A 27,397-nucleotide genomic window follows, 5' to 3' on the forward strand; every position below is an offset into this window, starting at 1 on the left:
TTTCATCTTATCTCACAATCCAAACGGAACACATGACTACCTCTTTCCCAGTAAAGTCAAATTTCAATGTCTTCAGAGTTGGACAAGATTTATCACTTAGCAAATCATGGGTCTCAAGACATTAATATCTTCCTCTAATGAGCTTTTTTTAATTTTGCCTTTGAATTTGAACTAAAAAGTATAGTTTTAAATTTCTTTCCCTTCTGCAGGTTGTTTCGGCTGAAATTTTTCATTTTGATATGGTATCCGGCCGGCCCGTATAGATCTCAACTCAAGTTTGTGGTTTTTTCAACATATATTCATTTTATAAATATTCAATTCTTCCATATATATATATATATACACACACACACACACATATACATGATTCACTCTTACATATACATATATTTAATTATTCTATTAGTTAGTCTATATATACATCTAATTAATATTTATATATAATTAATAGTTAATCCTGAAATGGTACACTAGAATGCATTGATATGGAAATATTCAATTTCAATACTTAAACCAGAATGATCACCAAAACGGAATTTAAAACATTACTAAAAGTCCCTAAAATCCACATGAAAAAACCTTCATTGAGAAATATTTTGACACACCAAGATTCATTATTTCTAGCTAAAACGTCCGTTTTATTTGTATGAATGGTGCAAGCTGCTGCTTGCATAATCGCGAAAAAATGTATCTAATTAAGACATTTAAAAAAAAAATATGACTGAGTACTCGTATAAGTGAAAGTCATTAGAAAAAGAAATACCGACTTTTGAATGTTCAATTATGGCTGAGTTGCCTCGTTTGTATTCAAAACTCACATCATCTTATCTCATCATTATAAATTTTTCAAATTTTTACATAAAATATAATAAATAATTCAATTTTTATTCTACTATCCATAAACTATCTCAACCCATCTCAACTCATCTCTGAATCCAAACGACATCTCCTTATATTAACGTAGGCTGGTGGTTTTTGTTTGTGTTCATGAGATCATGCCTTGATCAGTACTTTAGTTCATATATATAGTTGACTAGGATTTCTCATTTTTTATCATGGAAACGATAAATATCAAATGAAGAATAATTAAATAAAATAGATCTTACGTCACAGACCATGCCATTGGGGTCGAGAAATGGCCTGCAAGGGTACTGAGTCTAAATGAAAGGTAATTAGGGATTACAAGCCGTGGGAGGTGTTATTCTTGAAAGAATAATATTACATACAGTCGTGAAATATGAAAACGTTATACAATCGTTTTAAAAAAGAGTGAAGTTTACTATTAAAAAATTAATTTTTTTATGTGAGTTTTGTTTTTATTCACTTTTTTCAAAATAATTATACGACACTTACATACTCACGACTGTAATTATTATTTCTCTTCTTAAAATTAAGCATGCAAGAGGTCGGTAAACGGGGTAAGGACCATTATTAAACTATTGAAAGTGACAGCATTTTGTCTATGGTGGCATGTTGTCTGCCCCTCAAAGCTTTTGACGATTTTTCTTTTTCTTTTACAAAAACTTTCTTTTCTTTTTCTCATCATTAAAATATGGAAAAAAAAAATATACGCCATGTACGTAGATGCTTAGGAAAGAAACTTTTTTGCTTTTATTTTTTAGGAATTAATTCTAATTATAACAACTAGTAAAAAATATGGCAATGTTTTCAAAGTACTCAAAACCTAGCTTGTTCCTTTTATTTAGTTGTGCTCAGCAATAAGGATGGCCTATTATCAAAGTACACCATCGTCATAAGGATTTTTTTTTTCCCCTCATTTTCTTCATCACATTGCCTGCCTCACGATGGATAGAAGTCATGATATCGAAAAAGCTAACGTAGCCGCACTCTATGAAGCCTCACATGCAGGTTGTGAAAGCACTTTGAACTCGTTGATGCAAAGGGACGCACTCATTCTTAACAAAATTTCATTGACGTCCTTCACCGACACGCCCTTACATATAGCAGTTCTACATGGTCACCTAGAATTCACTACGGCTTTACTCAGGAGGAAACCTAATCTCACGGGCCGGAAGGACTTGCAGGGTCGAACTACCCTTCACTTGGCTTCTGCGGAGGGCCACGCCGAGATTGTGAGAGAATTGCTGCAAGCAAATACAGATGTTTGTCTAGCTCGTGATGCAGTTGGGAGAATTCCTCTCCACTTAGCCATGATGAGAGGACACATAGAGGTAATAGAAAAGTTGCTTAATTCCAAACCAAACTCGTTCTTGGAGGATTTTGATGGAGCCAGTGTTTCGCACTTGTGTGTTAAATATAACTGTTTGGATGCCTTGAAATTGCTAGTGGAATCTGCCGATGACGATAGATATTCCCTCAACTCCAAAGACAATGATGGTAACTCCATATTGCATTTAGCTGTGATGCTCAGGCAAACGGAGGTAGGTTAACAATGATCTCCAGATTTAAAGTCTCGAGATCGATCAGACTGGATCATAGAGGCACGTGACACATTGATGTTGGTGGCCACTGTAATTGCAACCGTTACTTTCCAAATTAGGATCAACCTGGCCTCCAGGTGGTGTTTGGCAACAAGATTGTGAAGGTCATACAAAATTTCAGAATTGTACGGGCAAGGCAATTTTCTCTGATATCAGCCCAAATGAATATGAATTATTTTTGTCTTTCAACACCACCTCTCTTGTTGAAGCTCTGAGCGTCGTACTTCTGGTCACCATGCAGCTTATTGCAGTCACGTTCTTGCTATCTACCTTTTTTTTGGCTGTGGATTTGGTGACCTCGGATACTGTTAAAGAAAAACCCATGATCACCTGGATTCTCTTTACATTATCGGGAATTTGGTTGGTACTACTTGTGATTGCTGTTGTGGTTCTCATATATCGCCAGTTAGTTTGGATGGTAACGTTGTTACTCAAGTGCATATGCTGTTTGACAATGAGTCCAACAAATTAATGATGTATGCGCTTAATGTTTATGATCAGAAAAATTGTATGGAAGTTGAAATCATCATCTTGAGTTGAGATCTGATGGATGCAAATCTCTGTTGTCTATGTGAATCAGTTGGTTTCCAGAAGATGGATAGGGTTTTTAATTATTGATGAATTATTTTGAGCACAAGATTATTCAACCTATTAATTTATTTGATGGATATATAAGTCCATGCACGTAGTATTTAGCGTGGTGCCCCCGACCCCATGTACGAAAACTCGAGAATCGAGATGCCTGGATGATGACAACACGTTCACGCATTCCAACGATAGTGCCAAGTGTGTGTACATGCAACAGTGTACAATGAACAATGCAGCAAATAATTTAAGTAAGTCAACTAGTACCATAATTGTTTAATACAAATTTACATAAGTAAAACGTTTAAAAGGAGTTATAAAGTTATCCTGAAAAATATAATACAAAGTCCAAAAATATAAACGAGTAGGGGTGTAACCGGCCCGGTCCGGTTTTGGACAAAATCTAGGACCGAACCGGTATGTACTGGTTTTGCATTTTTCAAAACCGATTACGTCCCGATTACACTTCTAAACTAGTACCTCCGGTTTTCAGTCCGGTTCGCTTCAGTTTTCCCCTTTTTTTTAAATGTAAAAAACATAAAATAAAGTGTTACTTCTTATGATAAAATGTTATTAATAATTTAATATATATTATGTTTAAAGCATATGATCAATTAAATTTTTATCTTTAAGATTAAACTTTTATTTTATAAATTATAACAACATTATCTTATATATAATTATATTAATAACATATGATCAAAAAAATTACAAATGTTCATATTTAAGATTAACATTTTATGTTATAATTTATAAATTATAATATGAAATTATTTCATATATGATATATAAATATTTTGTATAATATATAAAATTAATTTATATATATATTTTTTTTCAACCGGTCCGGTTTGGTCTGGACCGGTCCCGGAAACTACGGAACCGAAATCGGACCGGATCCGGCCGGTTTTCATAAAATAGGAACCTGTTCCGAACCGGACCAATTCAAAACCGAACCAATCAGTTTGGTTCGAACCGGTTTTTCTGTTTCCCAGTTTAAATTTACACCCCTATAAAACGAGTTATCCCATATCACTCCTCTGGCAGAGTCGAATCCTCAGGCTCAACCTCAGCATCGTCTGCATCAAAATCTGCGTTACTATAAAACGGTACCGTAGGTAAGTATAATCCAAACAACCCACAAGATAAAAATGCATTAATGCAACCAACAATTATGCATGCATATGATGAAATATGTATTAGACCCAAAACATTTTCCCCGAAAATGAATATTTTTCAACGCACGCCAAAATCTCATTTTGGCCCAAAACATATCCATAAAAAACATTTTCCCGCCATTTTCCTAGAAAATGGCCCAAAACAATAATTAATCATTTTCTCAAAAAATGATTAATCTTTTTTTCTAGCACATGCTATTTTTCGATAAAATAGCCCATTATCCATTTTAACTGTATGTACCATGATCTCCCCTAGGGACCATCCGCGCATCCTGGCTCCCATCGTCACACCACGGGTAATGGTCGTGCGAGTGACTTCGTAACTAGTGATGCCCAGTTCCGCGCCTAGCGCATACATGGCCAAGCATCCTCTAACCCTCGCTAGCAGAGGAGTCACAGAGTCGGCACGAGAGCGTTACCATCCCGTCTGATCCCGCCAGGGGATGTCACTCAGTATATTCCGCTCCCGAGTGACTAGAGGAGCTCCACCCAGATAATGTCTCATCTTGGCTTGAGGTCGTGATACACACGCACCCAAAAACTATTTCTCACATGAAAATCCAGTTTTCAAATATACACATGAACATGTATGCAATTATGCAAAGACCCAGTTTTCATTTACAAACATGAACATGCGTGCATTTATGAAATGTACATGACAAGACATAAATATCCAACGGCCAACAAATCCCAGCATAATCCAATCACACAAACAATTTCATCCACCAATCCAACCGACCCCCTTACTCCTCGGACTCAGTCCGGCACAACCAACCAGTTCATAGAAAATATGAGTTAGTACAAAAATACATTTAAATCTCAAAAGTTCTTTGGGAAAATACTTACAGCGCTATAATATACTTTTCGAATGATCACGAAGATACTAAAAGTGGCGGCACAACAACGTAACAGTGCAAAATGCATTAAGGTCGTGGGTCACAAAATGCTAGATTTTGAACGAGGACAAACGAAGACTTGAGATTACTAGGAAAGAGCTTAGGGATGTCAGTGAAGCTAATGGTGGTGGTGGTTGTCCGTGGGTGGCGACGTAGAGGGCAGTTGAAGTCCAAAAAGCCCAAAACGGAAATGGAGTTGGATGGATTTCGTCAGTGACAGATCGGAGCTGAGAATGGGTGGGTTAGGTAGTTGGGGGGTAGCTGGTGATGTGGTGAAGAGGTGGTCGCCAATGGTGGCGCGATGGCAGTGCGTGAACACAAGGAGTGCCGCGGCTTGAAGCCGTGCGTGGGAGCTTACAGTGGCGTAGAGGAGCAGGAAACTGGAGGGTATGGTCGCCGGCCGGAAGGGAAGAAAATGGGAGGGGCGGTGACGGCAATGGGTGGCGCACGGCGGCGCTGAGGTGGACGGGGCGCAGACAGGAAGAGAGAGAAGGAAATTGCGCGCGGGAGAAGAGAGAGAGATAGGAGAAAAGAAATGAGGAGAAAAAGAAAAGAAAAAAAGGAAAAAGAGGAATGAGGTTCAATCCTTACATCTTGGGTCACACAAATGATCTAATGAAAATGATTTCAAAACAGCAAGTCAAATCAATTAATTTGAACGTAGTGATTAAATGAAAATAAAATAACTAAACCCAACAATAAATTAATTTAAAATAAAGAGAAATTTAAATGCATAACAATAATTAATATTAAGAAAACAGATCAAAATAATTTACACAAATTAAAAATCGTAGAAATAAACCAACGAAAAATCCGATAAACTTAAAACAAGAGAATCAATATTCAAATTAATAAAAATAACCCTTCAATTAAAATACACTAAAATACGGGGTGTTACATTTAGTTTTATTTAAATTCATAAAATGATTAATGGTGTACTGCATATCACTTCAAGTAAAAAATTATTCATCATCCATTTTCATATTATCCTCTCATCATCCCATGATGCGTCATTAGATGATACCTCATGATTTTATTGAAAAACTCTTATGGCGAAGCAAATCAAAATGCCTTTGATCAACATCTAACTGAACAAGAAAAACTCGAGAAACTATTATTCTGAATCGCCAAAAAATTTATGACAAGATGTAAAGATTCACAAGTAGATATGTTCTTCAGATAAATACTACTCCCACCGAATTTGTATAAGGAATTTTTTTTACTGAATTGTATTTTATTTTGTTTTTTATTTTTTTTATTTAATGGTTAAGAATTTTTTTAATAAGTTTGTAATTTTTATTTTTTTAAAAAATATTTATATTAATTTAAAAAATGTTTAAAGAAAAAAAAATGAAAAAAAAATTACACAGTTCGGTACCCATTCAGTACGGTACTTTTTGGTGGGAGTAGCACCGCTCTATTCTTAGTCCTAAGAGGTAGGGCTGCAACCCGATGATAGTTAACCGAGTCTGGGCCTGATCCGACCCGCTACTGTTTGCGCAACAACCCAGTCCAACCCGACCCATTATAGTGTGGTCAGATCGGTGGTTTTTCTTTTCTTGCTTCTGTCTGCTACATCCTACAATCGTTATTGTGTATCACCAACGGTTGAAACGTCATATTTTTGTAGACTAAGTTTATGCCCACCTCAAAGTTTATGCCAACCTCACTTCAACAATACTTACTAAAAAATAAACTTTCATCAAGAATGAGGAGGCCTTTGGATGGACTTTATCCATACTGCCCATGATACCACTAATCACCTCCTTCCTTAGAACTGTTTGATTTAATGGCTAACATATAGGTTAAATTTGTACAAAAACTAATAAAAAAATGTACAAAAGTCATCTATTACAAAAACTCTCTAAATTAGAAAATATGAATATCAACTATTACAAAAGACTAAGGAGCATCCAACGATCAAATTACAGCAGCTTCTCATCTCTTCCTCTATATCTGGCATTATGAAAAAGTCTAACACCAAATCAATAATAGCACATCAAATAATTCAAGTCAACACAAAGTGGTTTAATTTCTCTAACAAAGGAGTGAAAATGATTAATGTAAAGGCAGGCCCTAGCTAGCTAGCTAATTAGTAATTTAGTGAGCACTTCAAATTGAATTGAATTTTTGGGGTCATGTTTGGGGAAGACATTTTTTAAAAATTTCCTCAAGATTTAGTGTTTTCCTTGAAGAAGTCACTTGTGTCAGCCCCACAAAAAGACACACACACACACACAGATATATATGCCATGTTTTCAAGAAAATCAAAATGTCTTCTTGGATGAATAATTAACTATTCTTCTTTTGAAATTTGATAGCCAAACAATTAATCTTGCAATGTGATCAAATCCGAACTGTAACTTGAGAGATTTTGGCATGCTTATAGAGTAATATTTAATGAGTATGGAAGACACATGTGCATTAAGTTTCAACACTTCACCAAAATCCCTTTCCTAACACATATGAGCATGAGTTTCTCTAGCTAGGATACAAAAGCCTTTTTTCTTAAAATATTGGACACATGAAAGCTTTATAATTTCAACGTTATCATGAGTATATATATGCATCTCTAGTGTAGACTCGTGAAAATTAACATAAATCGGTGTCCCAAATAGACGGCAAAGTCCGCCCAAAAAGAGTAGAGGCAGCTCTGTGCGAAGGCTTTCTTATGAAAACTGGCATATGTGCAATTCATGGAGCCAGGGTGATTTCCAATGTACTAAAGCTTTTGGCAAACATATGTCATGTTAAACAAAAGAAAATAGCCCCGCTTCTTGCATAAAAGATGTTGAATAGATGGCAATTTAAGCCTCGTTTGTATTCGTAACCCATCTCAACCCACCTCAACTCATCTCATCTCATCATTACAACTTTCTCAAATTCTCACACAAAATATAATAAACAATTCAACATTTTTCAAATTTCAAAACAACTTTCTCAAATTTCCACACAAAATATAATAAATCATTCAACTTTCTACTATTCACAAACCATCTCAACCCATCTCAACTCATCTCTGAATCCAAACCACTCAATCCATACAGACATATATACGTTGGCTTTAGAATTTTGTTGAAGTTGTGGGCTGCCCAAGTGGTAAAGTATATTGCTTGTACTAGTGATTAATTATTTTTATGCAAGTTTAACAAGGTATATGTATCTATAGTATTAGGGTTCGTTTGGTTCCTTAACTCCTCTCAACTCATTTCAATTCATCATTATAATTTTTTTAAATTTCAATAAAAAATATAATAAACAATTCAATTTTTTCAAATCCTAAAATAATAATAATATTAAAAAATAATATTCTAATAATATTTTATTATCTCAACTCAACTCAACTCAACTCAACTCAACATCTAAATGCAGTTTTAATCGCTTTTTCAAGGGGATTCAGATGGTAGTAGTACTCAATCATTTGCTTGTAGTAGCACATCATAGATGATTTCTAGCTAAGAGCTAGCTGTGAATAAAAACAGGGGAAATGTGCATGTGTGTGTGTCATCTTACGGTAAGATGATTTCGCGTGCACGTCAATGCATTTCCTACTTGCATTTAAATTTCATCTGGGTGTCATTTCCCAGAAGCATGTTGTCAATTTGCACTTTCTCCCTCTTTCAATGCATACTTTTTTATGTCTTTTAGTGGAAATAAAATTAATTTATTGACTACTGCCAAATAAAGAAGCTTTATCAATGCATATGATATGGTGTTCTCGACGCACGGTAACGAGGAGGGGTGTTAAATTTCACCACTATGATCAATTGAGGGTTTGGAAAGAGCTAGAAACAACATGAGTACACCAAAAAGCAAAAGAAATTATGAATAAACAAAGACAATGACAATCACAGCATAAATAGTACATGCAGATCCAAAGAAACACCCTACATTTACAGCTCTCAAACCCATGAGAAATAGAAACTAATGGATAAAAGGGGTCGGCCTCCATTTCAGTACAATTTACGTTGCTCTACCCAACAGAAAATTCACAAACTAGTTCAACATTTCAACAGACTCTGCAACCCAGAGAACGGCGACCAAACAGAAAACACACAGAGCACCAAACAAAGCTCGAAAACTTAAAATCTTACCGAGAGAGAGAGAGAGAACGCACCTCTACAATGACCGCTGCGATTGGCGACGACGAACGGCAACAGTGTGGTAGGAACCCCTATTTTGTGGCCCATGGCCAAGCCACTAGCCATGTGGAGACAATCCCAAAACAGCCTTAGGGGCATGCCTTGAGACTTGCCTTGACATGCCCAGGATGCCCAAGGGGGCTGGTGACCAAGCCAGCCCATTCAGCATGGCCAATGCATGTAGCACGTGTAGCCAAGCACGCCCACATGCATGCCGCGCACGCCCAACACGCGCGCCCCGCACTGCCAGCGCGCACGCCTCGCCAGCGCTCAACAGTCCCGCGTCACGCCCAGCGCGCGTAGCGCCCACGCCTGCGCACACGCCCGCGGGCACGCCTAGCGCGCAAGCGCCCCAGTAGGCCCAGCGCCCAGGCAGCCTGCCTAGGCCATTCCAGCCTGCACACGCCCAAACTAGCCCAAGACCCTGCCAGCCACATTCCTTCAGCCAACCTAGCCCATCCATGGGCTCATGCATGCTAAGGGTCAACTTGACCCATGCCAACTATGTTATTTTTCATTATTAATTTTTATTTAATTATTTATTTTCCAATGGACCTATTGGGGGTTTCCAACTTATAACTCTTATAAATAGGACCCTTAGGCTTTGCATTCATATCTTTTGAACCTTTGACAAATTCCCTGAGTGGGTAGACTAGTTCTTGAGATCACCCATCGATGCTAGGCACTTGGGCTTTTTGGGTGCAATTCGTAAATCTCAAAAAGATGATCACACCTTGCAATTTGTAAATAGGTGTGGTTCAATCTATCTATCTTGTTCATTTCATCTTTAGGGTGCAATTCGTGAATCCCTAAAGAATCATTACTCTTATGAGTATTTTCCATTCCATCTCTTGTCTTCCGTTTTCTATCTTTGATTTTATTATTTTATATGCATTGTTCTTGAGTTGTTCAAAGTGTTCGTCCATTCTATTGCTCATTTGATTCATTCCATTCCATATACTCGACCACCATAGTGTTTGTCATCATTTCCATAAGTTAGTCCACTTACCATAAATTGTCTCATCCATACACTTTGCCTTAGCAGAAACCCACATAGTCCCACTCCCACACACACTATTCGACCAACCCTAGTGTTGCCCTACTTTCCATATAAGTTCACCTTCCCATAATTGCCCTTCATCCATCATATCCTAAACCCTAGCCGCCCATCATCATTTCCCAACACCAAACCCTAAACACAAGTGGCGCCAACCCTAGTGTCTCATCTTACCATCTTTGTCACCTTCCATAAATAGCCCCATCATCCACATAAGCCCTAGCCGCCCACCTCAAAGCTCTATAAGGAAACTCAATCCTTTTAGGAGTCTTGACTTCCTCCAATTCAAATTCAAATTCCAATCTCTTAATTTAAGGAATTGCAAATCCTCTTCAATTGCTTAAATCACTCTTCCTACAATCTCTCCAAGTCAACCATTGACTTGTCATTTTAATTCAAAATTCAAACTTCCCTCTTCACTCAAAACTCCTTTCATCTTACAAACTTTCCATAACCATTCCCAAGCCAACCAAACCCTAGCCTCACTCTTCTAACTCATTCCCAAACCCTAGCATCATCCTAAACTCCAACCCTAAGCCAACTCTTGCAAATCTCGAAATCCACCCTAGCCACCTCACAAAACCCTAACTACACTTCATCATACTTACCCTAACCACCATCCAAGTGACCCAAACCTTAAGGGTAACCCTTAAGCCATTCCCATTGCATCAAACACCCATAATCCTAAGCCAATCTTCCAAGACCACACCAATCCTCATTCTACCATAGCCCACAACAACCCAAGTTGCCTCCAACCCGAACCCTGACCTCATCTCATCCATTCAACCCTTGCCTCCATCATCTTGGCACCTCACTCAAGAACAAGTCTAGTCACCCACATCGATTTGCCTTAGCCTAAACACTTAGCCTATCCAAATACACCATCATCCCATCACTCAAACACCATCCTTTTGTGGAAAGGTCAAGCAAGTGGCAAGAACACTCGATCATCATCATTACCAAGACTAGCCGTGGACCCATAGTGTTAGGGACAAGATCGGGGTCCCTAACACAGTGACTAGGGTTTCCGTAGTGGAGAGGAGAGTGTTTTTGTTCAGTTCAAAAGTGTTTTCTCAAAGTTGGTTTCGACGGGTTGTTTTTACTAAAACCCGGTATTATGCATTTGACCCGATGAACCCGTCTTTCACGGGTTGGAGAAGTCGGTTCTGGAGGACGGATCGTGTAACACCCCGTATTTTTAGTATATTTTTAATGAAGGAATTATTTTTATTGATTCAAAATTTATTCTCTTGTTTTAAAAAAAAATTATTTTTGAAGTGCTTTCTTTAAATTAATTATTGTTATGTGTTTAAATTTCTTCTCGAATTAAATTAACTTGTTGTTGGGTTTAATTATTTATTTTCATTTTAGTCACTGCGTTTAAATTATTTTATTTCACTTGCTGTTTTTAAACCGTTTCCGTTGGATCTTTTTGTGACCCAAGATGTGAGGATTGGATCTCATTTCTTTCCCTACTTTTTCTTTTTCCTCTTTTCTTTTTCCTTCCTTTTTTCTTTTCTTCCTTTCTTTTCTTTCTTCTCTTTTTTTTCTTCTTCTGCTTTCCTCCCGCGTGCGACGCCAGCCCCTCCCTCTCTCCGTCCAATTCTTCCTTCGCCCCCAGCGCCGCCGTGCACCGGCGGTGGTCGACACCGCCCGGCTCCCCAGCTTCCCCAGCCGCCGATGATGCCACCCCTCCATTTCCAGTCCCAACCGCGCCGCCGTTAGCCACCATGAGCCCATTGAAGCCGCGGCATTCCTTGCGCCGCCGTCGCACCACCTACGGCCACCATCTCTTCACCACATCATCCTCGAACTCCTAGCAACCCAATGGACCCAACCCACCTCCGATCTGTCACCGGTGAAGCCACACCATCAATATTTCCGTTTTGGGTATTTTAGACTTCGACCGCCCTCTACGCCGCCACCCACGGCCAACCATCACCACCACTAGCTTCACTGACACCCCTAAGTCCTACTCTATCAATTTCGGGTCTTCGTTTACACCTGTTCAAAAGTGGGTTTTTGAGACCCACGGCCACAATGCATTTGGTACTGTTTTGTTGCTGCGTTGCCGCTTCTACCACCTCCGTGATCTTTCAAAAATTATATTATAGCATTGTAAGTATTTTTTTTTCCAAAGAACTTTTAAGATTTAAATGTATTTATGCGCTAATTCATGTTTACTGTTAATTGATTGGTTGTGCCAGACTGAGTCCGAGGAGTAAGGGGATCAGTTGGATTGGATGATGGAGTTGTTTGAATGAGATTAGTTTAAACTATGAAATTTGTTGGCTGTTTCGAGTTTAAATATTGATGTTTTGAGTTTGACGTTGGTCATGGTGAATATTGGTGATTTTAGGAAGTGATGATATATTTTTGGATTATTGGTTTAGTGTTTTGGAAATGTTTAGAAGAGTTTGTTGGGGCCTTTTTAACATCTAGAAGTGTTGAGATATTTTTTCCTGTTGTGGAGTTGGGAACGGAGAGAGAGTAGCGTGTAGTGTCGTCTTGGTTAAATTGTTGACGATTGCTTGGGAGTATGAGCTGCTGAAATAAGTGTGAGTTAGTGATAATCGGAGTTGACATTGGTTATGATGCTTGTATTGGACAATACTGAGATTGGTATAGAATATTTTGGGTCAAAGTGTGGGCTGTCCAGATTGTTATTTGGTTGTTTGAGTTGGATTAAACTTGCTGAATTATGGTCTAGAAATTGGGTCTTAAGTTGTCTATGACCAATTTTGTGTTGTTGGACTTTAATATTTAGTTTATATTATTTTCATGAATAGGTGACGAGACGGATAGAGACCGTATTCAAGTCATAGATAATGCGCTACAGGAGTCAGGTAAGCGGGGTTCCTATGCTAGGCCTTATACGAATTATTTGAGACTAAGGTTGATTTTCTGAAAACTTTGCATATTTTTGTGGTGAAATGAGAACTTGGAAAAAACAAAACCAACCTCGGTCGTTTATTTGCATACTCATGAAATCTGTACGAAAAAGAGAAAAATATGTTCTGACATGCATTGTGTAGACATGAGCTAAATTCTGTCATGTGGTTTCTGAAATCTGAAAAATGAGCGATATTGAGAATATGAAAAGTTGTGCATTTATTTGTAAAGATGTTCTGGCTTTTGTGTTCAGTGTGGGTAAACTGTCTGATTCTATTTTGGTACTCTGTATTATTTTGATATAACATCTAAAAACCTTTGGCATGGTGTACTGGTTTTCGTATTTGACTCTGTCTCTGCTCTGCTCTGCTCTGCTCTGTTATGCTCTGCTCTGTTTGGGTTGGTACCAACTTCTCTGTCTCTGAGTGCACCCACTTTGGAAACAAAGTGGTTTTATTGTGATATTTCCTGTGTGCACACTCGGGGCTCCGAGAAGAATAAAGAAAAGATTTCACCTCTGTCTCTGCCTGGTTTGGCCACCGGGATTAGCACAACCCTACCACGGGGGTAAAACATGGTCTCTGCTCTGTTTGATGCTCCGTTTGGATCTGATGATGATACTTAGTTTATGTTATGCCAAAGTATTATGGGTTTTACTTGTCTTAAAACTATCGCTCTGTTACTTTTGAAAGTATGTTCTGTTCTGCATGATAACTCTGGAAAATATTTTATTCTGCATGCTATACTTTGTAAATGCTCATATTTGCACGCTAGCATATGACTTCTGCTTACTGAGTTGTTGATAACTCACCCCCTATCATTATAATATTTTTCAGATGATGTGGAGAGTCCAAATGAGGACCTGGATTAGATTGATGTTGGTGTTTAAGCTGAGGAGATGTTGGTAGAAGAAGGACTTCTAGTGTTCTTAGTTTTAATGTCTTTGAGTTTTATTAATATCTTGAGTTTCAGTAAGATTTATGAAATTATTGATTGGGTTGTTATGACTACTGAGAGATTACGGACTTCTTAGTTTATTTTAGCTGCAGTAATGACTTTGTGGAGTTTTCAAGGTGGTTATTTAGAACTCTTGATATTGAGTTTTGCTATTAAAGATTTGAGTTTTATTTTAGTTGTGTTGGAAAATAAGTTCTTAAGAGACAGGTAGTAAGTCTCCAGACCATCCGGGTTTGGGGCGTTACAGATCGGGCTTACGACCCATTATGCACAGCCCTACTAAGAGGTTATTGATTTCAAAGGCCCTATGGTGTAGGCCAGTTCCTTTAATTTGATTGCCCCATGAGTAAAATCAATTTCGAATTATGAATCTAATCAACATGGGGCAATAACATCAAACAAGTGCTTTTTGGAAGATTTTATTCTCAACAAAATCCATAATATAGTAACACAATGAATAAGTAGAATGATTTAGTCAGCGACTCATATAGTTAAGAAAATATGGAATTTATGATGCTTTTTTTTTTTATCAAGATCGGATGTGAACATATTAATAAGTAAAATATGGAACCTTGCATTTTTTTGCAAAGTTCAAGTGTGTGTGTGTATATATATATATATATATATATATATATATATATATATATGTATGTATGTATCATTGAGGTGAGGAATCACCATCTTCTCAAGCATGTAAAATTCATCATATCACATCGTATGGATTCTCATCAGATATAGTCTCAATGCATAAAATGCCAAGCAGGGGAAATCACTTCATCATTTGGCTCGGGGGATCACTCCCACCCGACCAACGTGCAATCTAAAAAACAAGTAGAAAATTTGTAAAGAAACAAGTATTTCATCTATTTTTGCCAAGTATCATTCTTTCTTCACGATTGCTCATCACACAAATACTTGCTCATAGGCATGCAAACAAAGAAACTTGTTGCCTCAAGGATGCTACTCTACTCGGTTGCAACCAACTCCAAGACACTAGCTTGTGATGCACCAGGGGATCCCACATCCTAACTATAGGTGAGGCCAAGTACCACATCGTTCCACCTCACTCCCCAAGAGGCATTCTCCTTCTCGTGTGATGTACGTGGTAACACTTCACATAATAGTCCTGGAAAATTCTTCATCCCGTACCATGAATAGAAACTCATGCTACTCTCTCTCTCTTCCCCCTCTCGCTCTTTCTCACTCTCACACACACACATATCGATATCCAGGATCTTCACATAGGGTTTTAGCGTCAGGTATAGAAAATAGTTAAAACATTGAAAGCATTGAAATTAGTGAGTAAATATAGCTAAAAACATAGTATTAGAAATATGCATTTATGCTTGTAGATTGGGAGGAAGTTACAGAAGTAATGCAATGCCTCTTATACACAACATTCACGCCCACATTACCCAGCACAGTCTTAGCAACTAACTTAGCTTTTTATGTCGGAAGTTCTCTCATCACCCCTCTGCTCCTTTCTCTCTACAGCAGTTGATCACGAGCTTTTTAGTAAATAAGGTCTTAAAAGTGAGATCATGTCCTACGTTTAGGTCCTTTAAAGACCGTATCTTTGAGTCCATATTTGCTTAGGTAGGAGTCTCTCACCCTTGTCTTGTCATACTGCTGGATGACAGAGACAGATTACCAAGGTATAGTTTGCACATCCTATGGTCTGCCAACTCCTCAGTCTTTCATTGAACGAGGGATCTCCACGTGGCATTGGGCCATACTTCGGAATCCATATGAAACGACTTGTCATGCCTTTACCTTTCATTGCAGAGCCACTTTGGATGTGACCTTTCAGATGGAGTGTGACTTCTGCGTACAGTGCTAACATTTTGTCTATTCAAACTTGTTATGATATGATGTTGCATTTGAAAACTCTCTGGTATGACATTCTGTTTCTACTTCCATCCTTAACTTACCATGCCTATAAAAATGTGGCCTCTCTATTATTGTGTTGGTACTAGCATCTTTATTTTTGGTGCACCCATTTTGAAAATAAGGTGGTTTTCTATGTGGTTTTTTCTGTGTGCATACTCGGTGCGGCAAGCTTAAAAGGGAGAGATTTCACATTTTATTTTTGCTCGGTTGGTAGGGTCGTATATGAACCAGTCCGTACGATTGCTCGCCCGATACTCGCTTGGCTAAACTCGAACCGAGCTCGACTCATGAAAAAAGAGCTCAATCGTAAAAGCAGAAACCCGCTCGATTAGTAAATGATACATACTCAATTAAACTCGACTTAGTTAAGGCTCGTTAAGGCTCGCTTGTTCATGCCTGACTCAGCTTGTTAGCTCAACTCGATTAGAGCTCATCCATAAATCATTGAATATATATAATTTATTTCTATGAGTCATGTTACACCCACCGAGGGTATAGCTGGAAAAAATGTCTGGATAAGGCTAAATGATTTTTTTTTTTCATATAATTTCTTATATCATTAAACTTTTAAAAAAAATTTACAACATCATTAAAAAATACTTACTTAATCACTAAGTAAAAAAAATAGAAAAAGAGAGAAAGAAGGTCTCAGTAGACCAAAAATGGGGACCCCAAGCATTTCTCTTATTTCAATATATTAGTACTCTTATACACACACATATATATACTTCTATACATATTCAATTTAATAACATAAGCATAGTTACATTTCTAATTAAATATGTAGTATGTAACCCAATTACTTATGCCCTAGTCATTTATACCTATATATTGAATATAGTTCATAATTATACGTTAGTTAATTAAGTACTTAAGTGATTAATTATAGTATATATTTTATAATGTATAATAGTTAGTATATTGGACGTGGTAGTTTCATTATATACTACAATGTATAACCATATATGAAATGTATTCATAAAGATGATATAATTTTATAGTTCAATATAAGCTTTATATATTAATTGTAAAAATTTGATTAGATTTAATATTTTGTTTTGTAATTTGGTATTTTCAATTATTCAATTCATTCAAAATATATATATAAGAGTACAAACAAAATTCGAATAATAACTCGGCTCGGCTCGGCTCGACTCAACTCAGGCCCGTTAAAGAGTATAAATAAAGATTGATAAATAACTCGACTCGGCTTGAGCTCATGTTTGATCAGCTAGAACTTGACTTAGCGAGCTCAGCTCGAGTTCAAACTCAAAGTCGAACTCGAGTTATTTGAGTCCAGCTTGACTTGACAACCCAAAAGCTCGACTCAACTCGGATCGATTATAACCATATCAGTTGGTCATTGGAGTTTGCACAACCATATCACGAGGGTTAAACATAAATTTTTTTCTATTATGATGTTCTTCTGTTATGCTTATGCCAAAGGACTTATGTCACACACACACACACATATCGTACTATTGTAAATAAATGTTTCCTGAATTATCACTATATTATTTTGGTATTCTACTTTGTTATACATTTTGTAATTAGTTCATATTTGCACATTAGTATATATTTACTACTTATTGAGTTATTAATAATCCACTCAATTACTTTCAATATTTTTAGAAGATTTTGATGATTCAACTATGAATTAAGAATAAGAAGCACGAGCGAGATTAGTTAAGCATAATGAAATAAGTATCAAAGGGTACAACAGATTATTGAAAAATCGCAAACAAAATAAATAATTTCTTAGATAAAACATCATTGCAAAATACCACTTAAGTTGAATGATTAGGGTATTAATCTCAACAATTGCTTGGGTATGATTCCTATTGTTAAGAGACCCATTGGGTGAGGATATCATAAATGCAACCCTTTCAAGCTTTAATTTAGTTATCCACATCTTTATATTAAAATCCTCTACACAAAACATACATTTATTATTATTTTATCTCAAATTAAAAATGAGTAATGATATATACAACGTAATCCCTCCCCTACCTAGTCCTCGTTGGGCCACCCTGATAGCCATCACGAGCCATAATATCCTTGATGTGACGATGTCTCCGTCCATCAAAATCTTCTACCACCCATTCGAGTTTGTTTTAGTAAGATTAAAATATTATATATATTTATATATTTGTTTTTATTTTTGTGACTTTTAAGTAACTTTTTATATCTCGTTTAGTTTTGACAGATGAAATGAAATAATATGAATTAAAATTAAAATTAAAAAGTTAAATAAAATATTATTAAAATATATTTTTTAATATTATTTTTATTTTAAAATTTAAAAAATTGAATTATTTATATTATTTTATATAAAAATTTTAAAAAGCTATAATAATAAAATAAGATGAAATCAGATAAGTTATAAATTTCTTGAAAACTCTAAGGTTTCTTGTTTTAGAAAGTGACACACGTGGTTTTAGTTGTAGTTTGGTTATGTGGTTTTATTTGTAGTTTATTTGTTGTTATCTTAGTTAGTATTATAATAGAAATAGGCTTTTGGATTTAATATCCATAGCAGTGTCCCGTACTCTTCCTCCTTGTGAGGTTAGAGGGGGTCGTGAAGTTTTGTTTTTACATAGCGCTTTCTCTTTTTAGAAATAGTTCCTAGAAGTTAAGACAATGTCCGTCACAAAGAAATTTGTGTGTGGAGAAGCCTCAGATCTGATGTGTAGTTTGGCTTATAGTCTGATTTTTCTATATATAAGTCACATTTGTAACTTGGTTCTATTAATGAAACGAGTCTGTTTCCATAAATAAAAAAAAAAAAAAAAAGTGGCACACACGTGAGCAGCTAAGGACACCTATTCAATGAGGATATACGTTGATGTAGCATTTCTAATAGTTTTTTGAGAAATTGGATGGAGAGAGTAATAAAACACTCAATTAAAAAGGGGTGGGTCTACGCTCACAACTGGGAGCTCTCGCTGGAGCTCCCGCTAATATATTCTGTATTTATTTATTTATTTTATATAATTTTTTTAATATTTTTAAATATTTTTTAAAAAATAAAAAAATTTATATAAAAATACTTATTTAATTATGAAATTAAAAAAAAATTAAAAAATAAATAAAAACAGTCCAACAAGAACTCCAAGCGGGAGCTCAACGGTCAGCATAGCTTTTTCCATTAAAAAGTATAAAGGGGATTTAATTTAAGACGAACTGACAAACTAGATGTAATTGGGTTCCTAAACGACCGAGCTCAATCCCACAAGATACATACACCCTCAAAGGATGTGATACTAACGGCTAGAAAGTAAAAAAAAAAAGGAAAAATTCTATTCATTTTTCTATATCATATATTATAAATAATTTGTTTTTTATTAAATATGTGATATAAAAATAATGAATAAAAAAATTATTTTAGTTTAACAAGAATAAAAAAAGAATCAAATATATTATATAGTATAAGAATAATAAGGATTCGTTTAGTTACATAATTCAAATGTTATAAAATGGGATATTTTATTAAAAATTAAATAAAATATTATTATAATATAAAATTTTAATATTATTTTTATTTTAAAATTTTAAAAATTAAATTATTTATTATATTTTATATAAAAATTTAAAAAAATTATAATAATTATATAAAATGATATGAAATAATTTAATTTTATATATTTAAACCAATCTTAATTGTATTTGGATGTTGAAGTGAGTTGAGTTGAGTTGAGTTGAGATGATAAAATATTGTTAAAATATTATTTTTTAATATTATTATTATTTTGAGATTTGAAAAAGTTGAATTGTTTATTATATTTTATGTTAGAATTTAAAAAAATTATAATAATGAGTTGAAATGAGTTGAGAGTAGTTAACTAATCAAACTAAACTAAGTATAACAGGGAAAAAATAAAAGCACAAAATTTAGTTTATTTTACCTTACTTATTGTAAATTATTCTCCCTAAAATACCCCCTCTCTATCCTCGCCTCCAAATCTGTAATTTTCCCTTCTCAACCCGCATACTCTCTTCCTCTTCTGCCCTTCCAAATCCAAACCCTTCCTCTCTCACCTCTCCATCTTGCCCTTCCTCTCACCCAATTTCCGATTTTCTCCCGTTACCCGCCAAATTTCCCCCTTACCCCTGGTTTTCAAATTTCATCGTTTCCCTGTCAAAATTTGTCCTCCCCGTTTTTCTCACTTTCTTCCTACTCCTAGTTCCCAATTCTCGTTTGGATCTATGGATTCGAGTGTCCTGGCTTCTGTTTTCGAGGTTTTGAGGGAGATTCAGTTCAGGTTTTAATGTTTTCGGTGCTTCTGAAGATGTAATTTTGGATTTGGCGTTGAGGTTTCCACGAGTCAAGGTATTTCTTTTTCCTTTGAATTTCATTGTTTTGAGATTTTGTACAATGATTTGTATTTTTTTTTCGTCATACTTATGTGTTTGGGCTGTTGATTTGTGTTTAGTCGTTGTTTTCCGCGGTGAGTGTGATTTGGTTTTTGTTAAAGTGTGTTCCTTTCGAGGCTAGTTGGTTTACCACGGGAGCTGGAGGGCTTAGTATTTTTTAAACTGCTCAAGATTCTAAGTTCTGGTTTGGTTACTAAGGCTACGTTTGGAACTTAAAATCATCTAAACTCATCATTATAATTTTTTCAAATTCTAACACAAAATATAATAAACAATTCAATTTTTTAAATATCAAAATAATAATAATATTAAAAAGTAATATTCTAACAATATTTCATCTCAACTCAACTCAGTTCAACATTCAAATGCAGACTAAGGTGAAACTTATCTCATATAATCATTTCGAATTTTTTAAATTTTCAGATAAAATATAATAAACAATTCAAATTTTTCAAACTCTAAAATAAAAATTATATTAAAAAATTATATTCTAATAATATTTTATTCAATTTTTATCTCATCTCATCTTATCTATGTAACCAAACGAAACCTAAATTTTAATTGATTTAGTTTTTGTTTTCTAACATGTTCTGACCCGAAGATAATAGCTATTTTGGTTAAGGCAATTGGTTTGATGTATCTTGAGTTTCTTCTCTCTCTCCCTCTCTTTTCTGCTGTATAGTTTCTTCTCATGTCCAGGTTTGTATGGCTAGAGTTTTAGAATAAATGTGCAAGTGAAAAGAGAGACTTTGATCTTAAAGCACTTATGTATTTGGAGACCTGCAATTATTTCTTTGTAAAAAAGTGATTGGCTGATGTTGGTGTTCAGTTTGTTTTGTCGTTTCATGGTTAAAGCGTACTTTAAGCAGTCTGCATGTGCCTTTGTTTCTGCAACACTCCCTTTCTCTATGTTAGGAATGTCACGTATATACATAAATAAAGTCAGGCAAGAGATTTCATAATTTAATAAATCAAACTAAATAAATAAATTAAATCTGGAATTAAATCGATTGCTCCATCTAAGCCTAACCCGCCTGCTCGTACTCATCATCATCCTCACTTGAGTGGTTAAAAATATGAAATAAAATTAAAATGAATTGAATACTCAGTAAGAAACTCATCACAATTAGGGCTGTAAGAGAACCGGACCAGACCGAAAAACCGACTGGACCACCGATAGTCTTATTGGTTGGTCTCGGGGTGTATTTTTTTGGATCGGACTGAACCAAGACCTACCGAATGTATATATATTTTTAAAAAATTTATATATATAATATATTATTTTATATAGTAGTATAAACTAATTATGTAATTTTCATTTAAGGGATCATCATTAACCATACATACAATGAAATTATTTAATATTCATTAATCATATATAAAATGTTAAAGAGATCACTTAATTTCATTAACTTTATATATACAATGAAAAAAATGTTCATGGACCGAATCAGACTGAATGGACCGATCAGACCAATAGGTAACGGTCTGGTCCGGCAAAAATGATGGATTGAAATTTTCGGTCTGTAACTCCCCCTCCCCCCCAAGACCGAACTGGACCGGACTGAACCAATTACACCTCTAATCACAATGTAAACATGGTAAACGTAAGGATTTTCATAAAAGTTTTTATGCTAAGAACTAAAATTCATAACATTTCATACTGATGCTCATGCTATGCATGAATTGTCTTGAATTATCTGAATTAACTGAATGATCCGATTTATCTGACTGATCTGACTGACCAACACACTTAACCATGTGTACAAGGTTATGCAACGGCCTCACATCCCATAGCCGCAAAGGGAGCCTCTCAATAGTATTTGGGCATACTACGATGGACCATGCTGGAGTCCGTGACTTGTACATTCACTCTGAATCTACATTGGTACCTTGCATCTAAATGGTAATTTGATTAAACTGATCTGATCTTATTTGCACTTGAACTTGAAAAAGTTTAGATGTTTTAAGCAACATGAGATGCTTGACATATATAAATAACATAGATAACTGTAAAATGAGAAATCTGAACACATGCGAAAACTGAACATGTTGGTGTACTACGATGAGTGGCATGCTTGCATATATATAAATATATATATATATATATATATATATATATATCGTGACATGCGTGGTACATAAAAATTGGCTCACAAATAACTGACTATAGTAATAATCTATCTAGATTAACTAACGTGCTAATCCTAATTTATGATCAAGATACTTACCTTGTTGTGCTGCTTCTTGAATTTCATTTCGTAGCTTGACACCTAAACGAAGTACTAATCGTCACTAACACTTATAGAAAAACATGTCGAATATTCGACTTACTAAAATACATACTAGAGAATTTAATCTAAGAAAATATTCAGTTATATACTAAAATTAATAACTACTAATATCATATAATTATTTAAACAATAATATCATATCTAGTCTTTCAAATATAATCTAGTAAGAAATATATTTTTATCTGAATCTATAAAATAATGGTGGAAATATTTAGTTCATAAAATAGACTTAATGATACTTAATATTAAGATTATTGTAAACTATTATTATAGTTTAATGCTTACTAATTTAATTTAAAAACCCTTAAATATTTTCTGTAAAATTGAGTTTCTGGACTAACATATTTATTCATTTACTACGCCCAACTTAACATATTATAATAATTTTCTGAAATATATAAAACCAAGCTCGACATAAAATTTAAGCCAGAGATAAGATACAAGTCTAAATTTGTATCTTTTCAACGTAAACTTAAATCAAAACATAAGTCCAGTAAAAACCAAGTCCAAGACATAATCTGCCATGGCTTACATCCCAATTCTGAAGGAGAGGTAGAGTTTCAAAAGTGTTCAACACGTTCCAATTCCTTCAGTTACAGCCCATGTAACGGTTCACTCACCGAATAATCATCCGAGAGAAGTGAAAGAGTGATGGAGGTCTAAACCATTTAAATTCATTTTTAATAATAATAATAATAATAACAACAATCTAAATTAAAATGAACAACTTATTACTGATATAAAATTTGATAAAAATATAATAGTATAATAACAATAATAGCATGTTTATAATGATAATAAAACATAAAATTATTCACATTCTATCCCTAATAATATTTGGGCCGGGTTGTTACAGTTACGCATGCTGCTTGTATGCTATGTTTATTGGTGCTTCTTGCTGTTAATGGAATACAGGAGGGTTTTTCCCTTGGTTTTATTCTGTCTCTTCCATTTGCAGTTTTTGTGCTTCTTGTTTGCAATGGTAATACGGGGAGTTCTTTTCTTTTTATTGATTTTTTGTTAGACTTGTTTTGATTTCAATTGAGTTCTTGGTGAGCAGGCCTAATTTAGTGTAGTTGAAAAAAGCACTTTCTTTATGAGTGGATTATCAATTTTAGGTGTTTGAAATTTGAAAAGTAAAGAGTTGCAAGTATTATGAAGGGTGGATTTCGATGTTTTGATTTAGCCTAATTGAACAAAACATATTTTGCAAATGAATGATCTGTTTTGGTGTTTGCAAATTTGATGAGTAGAAGAGGTTTAAGAGTTATTCAGGGTGGATTGCAAAGTTTGGTATGCCTCTTTAATATGAAGTATTTTTTTCTCAGTATTGGTACTGGATATGAAAGAGATCTTGTGGTAATTGTTATAATAGTTCGTTTTTCTTGCAGGCATTCTTCAGTGAATCATAAGGTGTTTGTTCCCAACTATAAGTTGGTAGCTTGTTCAGGAGCCAGGAGTTGTGCTTTTATTTTTGGTGTACTGTGATTGATTAAGTCAATGGCTAACCATGATTTGATTCTTGGGCAAAGCCATAACTTAGGCCTTGGGCAGAATCAGCAGTTGGTGCTAGGCCACAATCATAATCTGGGGCTTGGGCAGAACCATGATTTGGAATTGGGACAAGCCCCTGAACATCACTTGGGTTTGGGACAGACTCATGACCATGAACTGGTTTTAGCACATGGGCATGACCACGAATTGGGCTTAGGGCATGACCATGACCAAGAAGAGGATGGTGGTCACAGTTATGGTCACGAGAATGACTTAGGGATGGATCGGAAACCTGATCATGATGATCACGACTTGGCTCTCGCTGGACATAATCATGAATTAGCTTTATTGGAGAACAATGAACTTGGTGTTTCAGAAAACCAAGACCTTGATGAGAATCTTGAACTAGCTATTGATGCAAGCCAGGAAATGGGGATTGAGCCTGTACAAGATCTGACTATTCACGAATCCCAACTTGTAGTCAGTTCCAGTCCCGTAATCCAGGCCCGTTCAATTGTTGCTAGTCCTAATTATGAGCTGTCGGTGGGGCAAGAGTTCCCCGATGTTAAGAGCTGTCGAAGAGCATTGAGAGATACAGCTATTGCACTTCACTTTGAAATTCAGACCATAAAATCTGACAAAACCCGTTTTACTGCAAAATGTGCTAGTGAAGGATGCCCCTGGCGCATTCACGCTGCAAAGCTTCCTGGGGTTCCAACTTTCACGATCAGGACAATCCATGAGGCTCATACATGTGGAGGAATTTCTCATCTTGGCCATCAGCAAGCCTCAGTTCAGTGGGTTGCAACCTCTGTGGAGCAACGGCTTAAGGAGAACCCTAATTACAAGCCAAAGGAGATACTCGAAGAAATTCATCGGGTTCATGGTATCACCTTATCTTACAAGCAAGCTTGGCGAGGCAAGGAGCGAATCATGGCTGCTATGCGAGGATCCTTTGAAGAAGGGTATCGCTTGCTTCCACCATACTGTGAACAGGTGAAACGGACAAACCCAGGGAGTATTGCATCTGTTTATGGAAACCCAACTGATAACTGCTTTCAGCGTCTCTTCATATCATTTCAGGCATCCATTTACGGTTTTCTCAATGCTTGTCGACCACTTCTTGGGCTTGATAGGACATATTTGAAAAGCAAGTATCTTGGTACTTTGCTTCTAGCTACTGGTTTTGATGGTGATGGCTCTCTGTTTCCTCTTGCATTTGGTGTTGTTGATGAGGAGAGTGATGAAAATTGGATGTGGTTTCTATCAGAACTTCACAACCTGCTTGAAATTAATACTGAAAATATGCCAAGGCTTACCATTTTGTCAGACAGGCAGAAGGGGATTGTTGATGGAGTAGAAGCAAATTTTCCAACTGCGTTTCATGGATTTTGTATGCGTCACTTGAGTGAGAGCTTTCGCAAGGAGTTTAATAACACAATGCTTGTCAACCTTTTATGGGAGGCTGCTCATGCTCTCACAGTAATTGAATTTGAAGCAAAAGTTTTAGAGATAGAAGAGATTTCACAAGACGCCGCATATTGGATCCGAAGAATCCCCCCTCGATTATGGGCTACAGCCTACTTTGAGGGAACACGCTTTGGGCATTTAACAGCCAACATAGTTGAGTCATTAAATACTTGGATTTTGGAGGCCTCTGGGCTTCCAATAGTTCAGATGATGGAGTGCATCAGAAGGCAGCTAATGACTTGGTTCAATGAACGCCGAGAAACCAGTATGCAATGGACATCAATACTTGTTCCTTCTGCAGAGAGGCATGTTGCGGAGGCTCTTGAACGTGCTCGCACATATCAGGTTCTACGTGCTAATGAAGCTGAATTTGAAGTCATATCTCATGAAGGAACAAACATTGTTGACATTCGGAATCGGTGCTGCCTTTGTCGGGGTTGGCAGTTGTATGGTTTGCCTTGTGCACATGCAGTGGCAGCACTCCTCTCTTGCAGGCAGAACGTCCATCGATTCACTGAGAGCTGTTTCACTGTTGCTACCTATCGCAAAACATACTCACAAACCATACATCCCATCCCAGATAAATCTCTTTGGAAAGAGTTATCTGAGGTGGATCCAAATGCCTGCAAGAGTATTGAAGTTCTTATTAACCCACCCAAATCACTTCGGCCACCAGGACGACCAAGAAAGAAGCGAGTTCGAGCAGAAGACCGCGGCCGTGTGAAGCGAGTTGTGCATTGTAGCCGTTGCAATCAGACAGGTCACTTTAGAACAACATGTGCAGCACCCATATAAGTCATTGCTGTTATAAATATGTCCCACCCTGTGCAAAAGAATTATTGTTTTCTGATTATTTACGTAGTTTTTATTAGTTAGATTGGGAAGTAAATGATGTATCTCTCTCCTTGACAGTTACGCGAAATTAGGCATTATCAGCTGTCCTTTTATATTAATATTCACCTCGATAATTCAATAAGATTTCATGGTTGTAGCTCTCTTTATAAAATGAGCAGTAATTTGCATAAATATAAAATGATTTGTTAATCGAGAAATGATAGTTGTAGTCGTGAGTGTACAAGTGTCGTATAATCATTTTGAAAAAAGTAAATAAATATAAGTTCTACATAAAAATAAAATAAAATTTTTAATAGTAGATTTTATTTTTTTTCAAAGCGATTGCATGACGTTTGTGTACTCTACGATTATATATAGCAATACTCATTAGATGATTTGTAGCTGTCCGTTTAAAACATGCCCCAAGTCTTTTTTTTGTTTTTTGTTTTTTTTTTTCCCCTTTTTTTATTAAAACTTGTTGCCGGGACTGTTCTAGTATCATATTTTTCTCTCACATTTGTGTTAAAATTACGGTTCAAGCTACTGTTAATAGCCACACGATTTTAACTTCCCCTTTTTGCCATTGAGACCGACGGTCTAATTCTATGAGCAGTAATTAGCTTACAACCTATTTACAAGTTAAAATTATGGACTTATTTCTCTGTTTATTATTTCTCATTCTTTTTTTTTCTTTTTTTTTTTTTTCTAAGCAAGTTGCATAATATTTATAAAAACAGAGTACATAACATTTTAGTATCAGGAAATTAATAAGTTACATCATTGCGTGGGTCCTTCCCGCTATGGAATTGCAGTAATGAAGGAGGAATTTGGATTAGAGGGATGTTACCAAAGGCTTGTGTTGTCGATGCCCA

The 27,397-nt window shown here is 35.8% G+C and overlaps 2 protein-coding genes across 6 annotated transcripts; both read left to right on the forward strand.

The window, feature by feature from the left end:
- Window positions 1–1,805: 1,805 nt before the first annotated feature.
- Window positions 1,806–24,132, forward strand: LOC109018774 (ankyrin repeat-containing protein At5g02620-like). Its single transcript, XM_019000955.2, has 4 exons — window positions 1,806–2,402; window positions 2,584–2,880; window positions 23,643–23,709; window positions 24,119–24,132. Exons 1-4 carry the CDS (start codon window positions 1,806–1,808, stop codon window positions 24,130–24,132), a joined length of 975 nt encoding a protein of 324 aa, XP_018856500.2.
- Window positions 20,031–26,667, forward strand: LOC109018776. 5 transcript variants are annotated; one of them, XM_019000958.2, is made up of 3 exons: window positions 20,031–20,389; window positions 22,204–22,339; window positions 24,119–26,667. In XM_019000958.2, exon 3 carries the CDS (start codon window positions 24,228–24,230, stop codon window positions 26,484–26,486), a length of 2,259 nt encoding a protein of 752 aa, XP_018856503.2. In that variant the 5' UTR covers window positions 20,031–20,389; window positions 22,204–22,339; window positions 24,119–24,227; the 3' UTR covers window positions 26,487–26,667. The 5 variants fall into 5 exon arrangements, with proteins under 5 accessions (XP_018856503.2, XP_018856504.2, XP_018856501.2 ...); XM_019000959.2 differs by having other exon boundaries at window positions 22,204–22,321; window positions 24,103–26,667; XM_019000956.2 differs by having other exon boundaries at window positions 22,204–22,321.
- Window positions 26,668–27,397: the final 730 nt, after the last annotated feature.

Source organism: Juglans regia, chromosome 8, assembly GCF_001411555.2.
Source record: "Juglans regia cultivar Chandler chromosome 8, Walnut 2.0, whole genome shotgun sequence".
Taxonomy (NCBI): domain Eukaryota; kingdom Viridiplantae; phylum Streptophyta; class Magnoliopsida; order Fagales; family Juglandaceae; genus Juglans; species Juglans regia.